Source organism: Apus apus, chromosome 5 (assembly GCF_020740795.1).
Source record: "Apus apus isolate bApuApu2 chromosome 5, bApuApu2.pri.cur, whole genome shotgun sequence".
Classification (NCBI taxonomy): Eukaryota; Metazoa; Chordata; class Aves; order Apodiformes; family Apodidae; genus Apus; species Apus apus.
This window is the reverse complement of record NC_067286.1, coordinates 39,586,028-39,597,826: the sequence shown is the minus strand read 5'-3', so window position 1 is coordinate 39,597,826 and position 11,799 is coordinate 39,586,028. Positions and strand designations below refer to the sequence as shown.

Below are 11,799 nucleotides of genomic sequence, written 5' to 3'. Positions count from 1 at the left end.
ATGTATAAAGCCTTTTCACGAACTTGACCTCCCTTGCAAGTATTTTATGTAATTTAAATTAATTGTACAGCTGAGTTACGGCGATAGTTAAAGCAGTGATGCTCTCTTCAACAAAGCTGTAGAAATGTTTTGACTTTCAAAATTACAATAGCTCAAGGCCAGAGGTGGTTGCAATCCTACATTATTTATTAGTTCGAGGTGGTGCTGAAGACAGTACATTAACAAGTGCTGCATGAGACTGTAAGGAAGGGATGGGGGTAGTGTGATCTTTCCAATGTCAGTGCTTGAATATTCTACCAGGATGTGTGACTCAGTAAAGATGGAAACAGAGAACAGCCACATGCTCCCGTGTGTGTAGGCATAAAGTTTTGAAGACCAGTTTTAAAGGAAAAGTCATAGCCAACTTCCAATTAAAAAATTATATTAAATACAAAATAACCAATTAATGCACTTACAGAAAACCATTATGAAAGTAACTGCTTTCATACAGTTTGCTAAAAACTGAAGGAAGGATTAAGTTAAGGCACAGTGAGTAATACAGTATTTTATATAAAGAAGTTTAAACCCAAGGCAGTGAATTTCTGAGGCAACACATAGGAAGAGAGGCAAAAAAATTTAAAAAAGCAACAAAACCGACATTAATTTCTTGGCAGAAAAGCAAAGCATCCTTCAGCTGTAAAGGTTTTACTCTTGAGGCTTTCTGTCTTTGACAGTATAAGAACTCCCAACTAGCTGTTCTTCTGTGTATTCCCCAGGTGTTGAACTAAGCTCTCCCTTGCAGATGTTCAGAGCTAAGGAATGGTTTTACACAGCTGTCAAAACCCTCTGTCTTACAATTCCAAAAGAAGACAAAGAACAGACTATCAAAACAGATGGAATAGAGCTGATGATTAAATCCTCAGGAGATTTTCTGTCATGCTGGAGTGCTGAGGGCAGATGACAGGAGAAAGAATTTGTGCTCTACAGGACACTAGTTCAGGCAGAATGTCTGAAATACCTAACTGAACTCTGGAAACTAATACCCAAGTTACCTGGCCTCTGATACGACGTCGGACTTCTTAGTTGGTAGTAGGACCAAGGCCAGGGACATGCAATGCAACCAACACAAAACTTCACTGACGACTCTTTTAAATCTTTTTCAGAAATCTCAAGGACAGAAGTAGTGTTTCACATGGTAATTAGTGCAGGTTCTCTGCTCCTTTCTACAGTGATTCCCTATAGAAAGTGATTGGGGCACTGACATCCAATTGTCACAAACCTTCCACCTTCTAAAAGCTACAAGCAGAATGACAGTCGCTGCAGTAAAACTGCCTTAACTGGTATTTGGGACTACTTGAAAGCTCTGGAGCTACCTCCACTTCACTTTTGACAACAACTAATATTACTGTTGTTGCAGTATTGCAAGAAAGTGTTTTGTTTATTTACGATAAAGGAAGTATAAGGTGATTTTTAGTTATTTATGTGGCGGGGGGAGGAGAAAACATCTGCAATAGTAATTTAACAAGCAAATGATCTGTTTAGGTTTATCAAGTATACTGACTCAGGTAATGTACATCCAAAAAAGTTTTCATAGTTCTAGATTGGTACCATGCACAGTGTCCAGTACATTCAGTATAATTTAGCAAGGCTTCCCAGGACCATTCAGAGCATGTGAAGTATTCAAGCAGGTGGGTCTCTTATTGGAGCAAGAATATCCTACACTGATGATAGTTCTGTACTTTGCTACAGCACTGAATGGAGCAGCTGAGCACTATTAGCCTCAAAGAGGGCTAGTACTTGTTAATAACTTCTAAAGGGTGTTCACAGCCACAAGGTGTTGTTTTTTTTAAATTTAAAAAAAAGAAGTTAGTGGACCCTTACATATAATTAACATTAAATCTGACATTATCTCTTGTGTTAAACAATGGAAAAAAGATACATGCATACAACAGTGACAATAAATAGGGGAAATCAGACAGTTAGAATGACTTAGGAGTTACAGGATATTGATTCCTATTAATCTATTCATAGAGAGCTGAGTTGCAAACACTGTGCAAATCAGAAACAGTTGTTGAGAAGTGGGGAACGGCACTGCATCCACAGGTGTTAAGAGACACAGCAATTGAAAGAAAAGTAATTTTTACTTGCTTTACACAGAAACTAGCTCACACATTCCATTTTTGATCAAATGTTTGTAGTGCAATTTTTGTTCTAACTGAAGTGCCAGTCTGGCAGAATGCCTCACCCCGTATTAGGTGGACAGACTGAACAGACGGGGCTTAGCTCTCTCCTGATCAATAAGAATGCAGTAAGTTTTATTTCACTGAACAAATATAACCCTATTTTTCCTGCTCCTTCTAGCCAGATTGTGGCACCTGACACTTTTATTTCCTACATTATACAGACATTTATGCTTAAGGAGGGACAGGAACTACATCTTGTTTATTTTCCCCAATGGACTGGCAAGCTCCCTCATTTTCAAAGTTCACATTCATGAATGAAGTGCATGCTGTTGCTTCAGGCTGGTCTGTCTGGACAGGAGCTTCTGCGTGTGGCTTGTTCTGCTGTTCCTGATGCTGTCTTTCTGCTTCTTCTGACAACTTGTTTTCCTGTTCCTCCTCTTCCTCCTAAAAATAGCCAGATTTGCAAGCTACTATTTACTATTTACCACTTACTTACATTCACTTAGTCCTTCTGTAAGAGTATGCCAGTTCCTATGACAGGACAAGGACATTTGTCCCACTAGAAAATGGTCACTAGTTGATCATAAGATGAGGTATATTCCAGAATTGCCAGTATGAGAAAAAAATAAATCACCAGAAGTGAAGGATTAAACTATGTTAAATAAAGAGAAAATGTCATGTGTCTAGATAAGCAGTTTTTAGTCAACAGCAATACTGATGGGTCTACCTTCTCTCAGGCTTTTTCAGCTCTTAATAATAAAGAACTACCAAAAATTAGAAAAAAAGTAGTAAAGCTCTAAATATGTTTCCCATCTCCTCCAAATGAAAATTATTATGGTTTTTATTTTGCATAAAGCACTGGCTACCTATCAGTCATTTCCATTTATGGTTTACAACAAATGGTAGCATCATGTTCAATTCACCCTCAACACTTCGTTGACCAAGGTTTAGAGAAGGAAAGTATGTGCCTCACAGCGGCCCCTTTACAGTGTCCAGTAACTGCTCCATCCAGCTTTCTCACACCATTGACCTGAAAGTGGATTGTCCAAGAGAAATACATAGAGCAGTGATCAGCACCCAGCCAGTTCTAAGAATGATGAACTGGTGAGTAAAGGCAGACGGATAAGCAAGCATTAATCATGCAGCAAATGAAAACTGAAGGCAAGCTGGAACAGAGGTTCCAAAATTTCATTTTAATGCTGGAATTTTTTTTTTTTATTTTTTTTTTTAAATAGCAGGGAAGGCAGTGTGGGAGGAAAGGAATGTTAGAGTCCTATCTCACATACATACCTCTCTCTTCATTCTGTAATACTCATCAATGGCATATTGGTATTTTGGTGTGCTTATTCCCAGAACAGATGCAATCTTTTCCCCAAGGAAATCACACACTAAAAAATAAAGAGAGATTTACTTAAAATTATAAGAAAATTTTGAATCACAATTTTATTTTAAAAGGTATCCTCTTTCCTGAATGGTTTTCCATAGTCCCACTTGACTCAAAAGACAAAACCAAAATCTGCTCGGCTAACCTACTTCACATGTAATTATTAGCTCAAGATACTAATAATTGTTCTTCAAGATAAATAACAGAAAGAAGGACATGGAAATCAACGACAATCTAAATGGTGGTAGTGTTTGTTTGAATTCTACTAGTTTCAGCTTTGGATCTAGGTCTGTTTCGCTAGGGGATCAGTTAAAGGATAAACCTCTAACTGAACTTTAACTGAAAATTAAACAAAAATACATCGATACAACTGTACTGGCATTTCAGTCTAATGGTACCACGAAACTAGAGAGGTACTTACACATGCACAATTTGAGTCAATAGCAGTTTTAACAACGTCCTGTGTTGCATACTAATGGATTAATAAAGTATTTAGGTTTCAGCTGTCTCATTTTTCAAGCTGGACACTCCAAGCAGGCACTACCAAACAGGCAGCACACCATCAGACACATGGAACAAGTGGGCTTGTGTCAGTCAGTCTCTTTACCATGCTGATGGCTACAGCACTGGCTCTTGAGTAAAGGCAAGAAAGAAGTCAAATATATTGCACTGCAAATTGCAAATTTGCCCTGAGGATACAAACAAATTTGTCACCTTGAGGGAAAACAAGTTACAAGTTAGCAATTGGCTGCTTCAATGAATATTCACAATAGCTATTTTTATAGATACCCTAACATCCAGAGTGCTGTGCAAAACCCCCAACAGTCCAAATTACAAATACAAGAAGCAAAACTGAAGTGGGAAGAAGGAAGTACTAATCTTCAAATTCATGAAGGACTTCTGAAAAAAGGCAAGTATATCTGCCTTTGTGTATGAAGAACAGATATGACAAGAAAAAGAATTACACTGCATACTAGAGAAAAAAAGTGTTTCTAAAAATAAGGATAGATTATTTAGTAAACTGCCAATAGTTTGTTTTTTTTTAAATATTCAAAATGAGGTGTACAATGACAGAAACTCCACAGTATTTGTAAAAAAAACCCAACCCAACCAATAGAGATACTTTATACTTTGGGAAGAACACAGACTAGGACAAGCACTTTTAACACTCCGGAAAATTCTATGAGGTCCACAAGTTGAATAAACTTCTATGCAGTGAGTTTAAGGCTAGTTTAGTTATCCAAACAGCATTATTTTTAAATAACATCACACAAAATCATTCCCTGCAAAACTTAATAGAAAGCTGACATCTTTCCTTGCCAACACCACCCTATCTACATATGGAGAAAAAGGGGAACAAAGTGTTCAGCAAAGGGGATTTTCTGTTCATTATTTCCCTTAAAGAGTTGTTGATTGAAAGTAGAAAAAAAGAAAAAAGCCTAAGGCAAAAGAGTACACCTTCATAGATTAAAATGCAGGTTCATTCATAATTTTGAAAAAATGGCCAGTAGCATACAAAGACTATTCAGTCTGTCAAAGCAACTTTCAATAGTCCATTACTGGTTTATCCAAGAATTAAACAAAGCCATACCTGATAAGGTTGATGTGGCAACTCGCAGCATGTGAAACCACAAGTAGGGTCCCCATGTGAGTGTTGTCTGTAAGAAGGGTAGTATAAATACGTACAGTTGTACATTCATGGCACAAAATAAGACATGCAAAAGCTCAAACAGATTGTGAAGAAAGATCTGCAGTGTTCCCTGTTTGCCAGCTACCACAATATTTTTGCTTTAAAAGAAGTCTAGACCAGACATATAAATGTAATATAAGCATAGTTTACATCTAAGAACATTTGTTTCACTGTTTTTTTTCGCACTCACAGACTTGCGGAAAGGACAAGCATCTGACTCACTCCCAAGGTAACTCCTAGAAACTGAAAGACCCTTCTGTAATGTTCTGAATTCCACCAAAGAAGTGGGTTAACCAAGTAGTCCTTCATTACAGTAATGAGAACTGCAAAAAGTCTGTCAAACCAAACCTTCAAAGTGGTCCTTGAGCAAGAGGCATTTACCACCAGAACGAATTCTCACTGCACCTGAAGAACAAAACCAGGAACCGTGAGGGAGGGAGAGAGCTACCCAGCTCTGAGGGTGCAAAGGACAGGCTGACAAACTAAGTGCCTGGGGTGATGTGAGCAACCAGGAACACAAAATGAACAAAACAGGGCTAAAGTGGGGTCACCTCAAGCATTGGCATGTAAGCAAGGTAGCCCCTCCAAAGTGTTTTCAGACTAAGGTACAAAGTGTGGGAAGTAAGCATGAGGAATGGGAGATCCATGTGCATCTACAGGCTGGGACCTTGTTGGGATCCCAGAGGTGTGGTAAATGGCTCACATGACTGGAGTCCTGCAATGGAGAGCACAGACTCTCTAAGAAGGACTGGATGGGAATACAGGGAGAAGGAGTTGCCCTTTGCACGACTACGATGCATTCACTGCCACAACAGAAGTACTGCAGCCTCCAGACAATTGACATACTTACACATAGGAAATTAAAGCAAATTTAGAAATTAATGGGCATTCATAGGCTATCCTGTTTGCTATGAAAAGAGGCTGTTTCTCTTTAAAAATAAACAAACAAACAAACAAAACAAAAAACAACCACAAAAAAACCCAAACCACTCAAAAACTAGAACAAAAACCCCAAAACAAAACAAAACAAACAAACAACAAAGCTATGTAATGAAAAGGAGAAGAGAAAAAACAGATTCCTGTCTAACAGGGAAAAAGTTGTAGGCTTTCACTTTTGTGAAAAGGCAAAATGAAATTTCATAGTGAACTAAAGCATGTTTATAGTTAACAGTCTGTTGTATTCACGCAAGCTCTTTGTTACGTACTTCCCCTCAGTAAAGATCTCTGCAGAGTTGTTACTTGTGGAAAATAGCACTAAAAAGGGTCAGCTTTTCTTAAATGAACTCCATTTGCATGACTCAGTCACATACTTTACATAACTTGTTGCTAAAAACTGTCTGATAGCAACCATTTTCTGTGATCTTATTTAAGAGATATCTGTACAGGACAATCAATATTACTGTAAACAATACAGCCTCTGGGTCTAATTGATACAGCCTCAGTATGAATGTACACAAGCTACTAGACTTTAGTGCTTTTCAAAAAACAGCCTCTACAAATGAGTGCAGCAAGAAATCATCTCTCAAGCCAGAAACTCAAGTTAGGCAGGCTCAAAAAAGCCAGGTGAGATGTATTTTTGGCAGTGGGTATGGAAAATGTCCTGCCAAGGTAGAAGTGTAAGCAAAACCAGCTGCTATCCTGCTTGCACAAAAGCACCTCCAGCTTGTTGATTATGCGCTCAGCTGGCAGGCCATTGAAGAAGTCAAGGAAAGTGCTGGAAAAGCTTGTTGCCACAGGTGCAAATAATGGCATTGATGAGGCTCAGTACAATCCTTCATAACAGGTGACAAGGTTAAAAAGCATTCACACAATGTGCAGGACAAGCAAGAGCCTGCTGTGTGGCTGTAAGCAAGAAGCTACAAGAGCCCTGTTAGCATTTAAGAGTGAAAATCCAAGCTGAACTTCAATGTGACAGAAGTAACTCAGACGCAGGACACTCTAACATGTTTGTGGCAAGACAGAGGAAGGGAAATCTGAGGCTCAGCAGACACCAAGGCTCTGTCTATTTCTGATGTGTCCCCCGCCCCCCATTAAAAACCAGTTTGGTATGTTAGAAGCACTTCTAAGTTCAGCTTCCTGGAAACTCTGCTTTCTCACAAAGGCCAACCAGATACTTCTTCATCCCTGACCAGAAAGGTCTTGCCAGTCCCCTCAATTTAAAAAATGACCATTTCAGGTGTCTCAAAAGGCAATATAAAACCATGAGAGAAGTTACTTCACACAAATTCAACAAGAGAAAGGAGATGGCTTGGAGACTAAGCTACAAAGAACAACCAGGAACATGTGAACACATCCAAGAAATAATCCTCCATTTTCTCCTCCCCTTAGTTCCTCAGGTTAAGTGTGGCTGGTTTGCCAGAGCACCCTGGAGATCACTGCAGGAATGGTGAACATGAGGTGAGAAGAGGCACTGGAGACAACCAGAACCATTTGGGTGATATGAACAAGGCTGTTAGGCAACGGTTCAGTACAAACTAATCCTACACCATGAAGGAGCTTTAATGCATTGAGCAATACTGAAAAATGGTCCCCAAGTCAGGCTCTTACTGTGGTTCACTAAGAACCACATATCAGATACTAGAAACAAGGGGCAGCACTATGAAACACAGGACACTGGTTTATTTATAAGGGGACAGTATTCTTCCTGCCATGAATCCCTTTCGTATATATTTCTACAATGCTTAATTATACTTTTCAGCTATCCTGACTTCATTTTACCATTTAGAATGGAAAACACAATGGTTATGACACCTGGTTTACAAAAAATCTCAATGTACAATTTTAATCCAAGTGCTGCAATTTAACTAGGAATTAACATAATGGATTTGTCCATTTATAAAAGCAAGAGGGCTCTGGTTCAGCAAGAGAACATTATTTTGTTTCCTAGTAAGGGACTACTGAAGGAAGCACACACGCACTTCCCTGAACTTCTGAGAGCATCATGTGCCTAAACAATCCACATCAATATTTGTTTTTGCCAGATTTCAGTCCCTAATAACTTCTGAACTTTCCAAAGAATGTAGGAGGGTTTTGGGTTGCTTTTTTTTTGCCAAAGAAAATGGCAAAATGAGGAAAAGAATAATTTCTGGATTTAAGAAAAAATGAATCCTGTATTTGAGTTGATATATGCCACCAAATAGATACTTTTTCATTGTTTACTGTGCCAAGATGCCTTTTGAATGTTTAATCATTGACTCTTCATTGCTATAATAGCTCCTTCAGTGTATGCATCATGTAAAACTGTAGCACCTCAGACAAACCAGTAAAAGATCAGAAACACACACACACCATTCTCTACATTACCATACTCTACATTAAGAGTAGCTATTACTTGGTCGGTATCTATTTTTCTCCCTCATTCCCAAATTCTTAAATGAAAACTAGAGTTCAGTGGTCCTCAAGAGTGAACAGGATATCAAGATAATTTTCCTCCAAGAATGTGTTTCAATTATTTTAAGCACTGAAGGTTAGTAAAACTACATCTCTTCTGGAGCTTTGTGCAGCGATGTACTCAGGATGAATTCTGAGGTTATCATCAACAGTTACACTGCTTACAGTTGCTCTGCAAAGACCAGCACTCCACCTTCTGCCTACTCATGTAACAGGTGAGTGCGACAAAGAGTTTATAGCACGTGGCCCTCCAGTGATAGACAGATTATCTTCTAAAATAGGTTAGAGAAATTCAATTACTACAAAGTAAAGTTTTGGTGGACAGAAGCAAAAGGAGATTTACATGTAAAGTGTAAGCATCTGAATTTTAGGGCAGAATAGATGAGTCTGTTAAAACTGAATAATTTACGTTATTAAAGCATTTAAATTTTAATTTGAAAACACTCAGGTAACACCGAATGCTATTACCTAAAAAATCCAGGGAAACAGTATTAAGCATACCCTGTTTTCTGGATTCAACTTGAAAAAAAAAAACAAAACACAACAGAATGGACACTCCAGTCCAAGAATGTTAATGAACTGAGTGCTGACCTATAGAAGTATCCAAATCGTTCTTTTTGAGAATTTGTTTCATTATGAGTGGCAGCCATCCTAACACTGAGTGCTTTGGTTATGGTATTACCAGGTTATACACATTACTTTGCTTAGTAAGAAAGGCATTGTCCTTTTATGCTTAGGTCTGAAACACGATTAAGCCAAAGTGCTTACTTACTGAAGATGTTTCTTCACAAAATGGCAAAATATTTGTTTCCCTTAAACTCAGTCAGAAGCTGCCAGGACACTCATACCAGCTAAGCTTTGAAATTTCATGAAGAAAAGTTTCTATTCAAAATGTGCTTTTTCTAAAAGTAAATTGGACCAGAAACAGCTATTACTTGCAACATACTTTTTCGTAACCCGCCTGAGATAAGTTTTAGACATGCTGGTCCAAGGAAACTGACTGTTTAATTGCTTTTATAGAAATCCTACAACAAAAACATTTTAAGGTGGTTGTTGGCTAAAACATCAAAGCTCAGCTTGGACTAACATTTCTTCAATTGACTGGCTCAGCTGGGATACACAAAGCATGCAGCAGCTAAGGTAAACTTCACTTAATGGCACCCCTTGGTCTAATCAAGCTTATTCTGTCAAGGTAAAAAGCAATACATAGTAAGGCAGACTGTGCTCCACAACAAACTACTCTGGTTTGGGGGGTCCTTTTATTAAAAAGTGTAGTAATAAATAAGGATTTAATAAACTATTAAAGGAGAAGAAAGCAATCTGAACTGTGCCATACAATATACATTTTTGGTATTCAGAAAAAAAGAAGTGGTATTAGGAAAGCAGGAGAATGATCACACAGCATTCCTGGCTGTTATGCATGTTTGAGGGCTCTTAAGTTAAGTGCCCATTTGTACAGCAGCGTGCATGCCTCTGCCCTCACAACACATACATCATGGCTTGTGAGCTGTCTCCATCACTACACCACAGTGGAACTTTCCTACTGAGAGGAAATGGCACCAAAAATCACACAAATCTGGTTCACTGCTACTTAAAGTTGGGAAAAAATCTTTTACACATCCATGGATACCTGACATGACCTGCATAATGGAGAACAGATCTATCTCTAAAGATACCTGAACATTACCATAACATTCAGTAAGTTTCACAGTTCTTGCATTTCCTTAGGGAAGATCCGTAGGGACAAAAAAACCCAACAACATCCACTGAGGCAGCTTAACACCTATTCATTGTTTGTGAGTATAATACAGTTATTTTCAATATAGTACCTGCTCTCAGGCTAATGTTACTTTCCACTGTATACAAAACTGCCTAGCGCTAAAGAGAAAGCAGTACCATCAGTCCATCCAAGAGGAGATGCAACAGCTTCACCTGTGAATCCCTAGGAACCCAAATCCCAGCTGAATTCACACAGTCTCACTGCAGCTTAGTCTTCAAAACACATTTTTTTAATTCAAGATAAATTTATTTTACAGAGGGAAAAAAAGAACTGATTGTCAGTCCTTCCCAAAGCAAACCCCTTGTGGTTCACAACTTCAGAACACAATAAGCAGAATGTCAAACTCTTCAGTGAAGTTCCTTTAACAAAGCCAAGCTCTTCCAGGATGCATATGTACATAAATAAATAAATACATGGCCTACTATTGTCATCTAAATAGAGAGCTTCAACCACAACATTTCTTAATCACAGATTCCCAAACCATGGTGCACAACTAGTATCAAGAGCAATGTCAAGTAGAAAAAGGCACTAGTTGCCATGCAGGCAAAGACCCTTCTCTGAAGTGTGGGAACAAGCAGCTTTACACCGGCCTCCAGCATGCAACCAGGACTGCACACAGCCACGACTCCCAGCAGCCTGGCCCTACTCCAGCACATCAGGAAGAACCCAGCCAATTTTGGAGCCTCCACCTCCAGGTCCAGAGAGGGTCAAACAGGGAGCCCCGCTGACAGGCAAGGAACAGGACTGCAGACCCAATTTATTGAGGTAAGAAAAGAGGTGGCTGGGACACCATTTGGGGGTGTCATGAAAGAAACATGAGACTGGGGATGTGAGAGATGAAGAGACGGATGCGGATTATCTCTGGGACTGACTGCCAGAGGGCAGGGAGGTGCTGCCACGCACAGCTGTGAGCTCTGCAAATACACTACCACTGCAAAATATAGTCAGACACACCAACAGAGTAAAACAGGTTATATATTTCATTTTACCTCAAAGTATAGATCCAGAATAACTGACAAAAAGGAAAAATTATTTTAGCAGGTGCAATACATACTGCTGGAGACAGCTCCAATTGTTGAAACTCCACTTGAATTTGGACCAATAAATAGAGACTCCATTCACAGGCTGAGCAACATTTTAACATCCTACAAGACAGATGAACACTAACACAGACTAGGCAGGTCCTTTAAAATCTGTTTTTGGTATATCATTAATTACACTATAATTTTCTTTATTCCTGCAAGTCATCTGCTTCTTTCCCTTCTACATTTGCCAAGGGAAGCTGTTTCACCAAGGGAGGCTGCTGGGGAGCCAGCCCAACCCTCAGCAGAGTGGCCAATGTTGGCACATGGGGCCTTTTCCTCAGGCAGGGAAATACAAGGGCAGTGGAGAC

General features: G+C 39.0%; 1 protein-coding gene across 2 annotated transcripts in view; it reads right to left on the bottom strand.

Moving 5' to 3' along the window:
• Window positions 1-404: 404 nt before the first annotated feature.
• The window catches only part of LOC127385157 (signal recognition particle 54 kDa protein), a 37,934-nt gene continuing 26,539 nt past the window's right edge, over window positions 405-11,799 (bottom strand). Inside the window, exons 3-5 of one of the 2 annotated variants that reach the window (XM_051620635.1) lie at window positions 5,138-5,204; window positions 3,453-3,550; window positions 405-2,606 (exon numbers count right to left, since the gene is read on the bottom strand). In XM_051620635.1, coding sequence (XP_051476595.1) covers window positions 2,394-2,606; window positions 3,453-3,550; window positions 5,138-5,204 — 378 coding nt within the window. In that variant the 3' untranslated portion in view covers window positions 405-2,393. The remainder of the gene's footprint in view (window positions 2,607-3,452; window positions 3,551-5,137; window positions 5,205-11,799) is intronic. The other variant, XM_051620637.1, reaches the window with a different exon arrangement.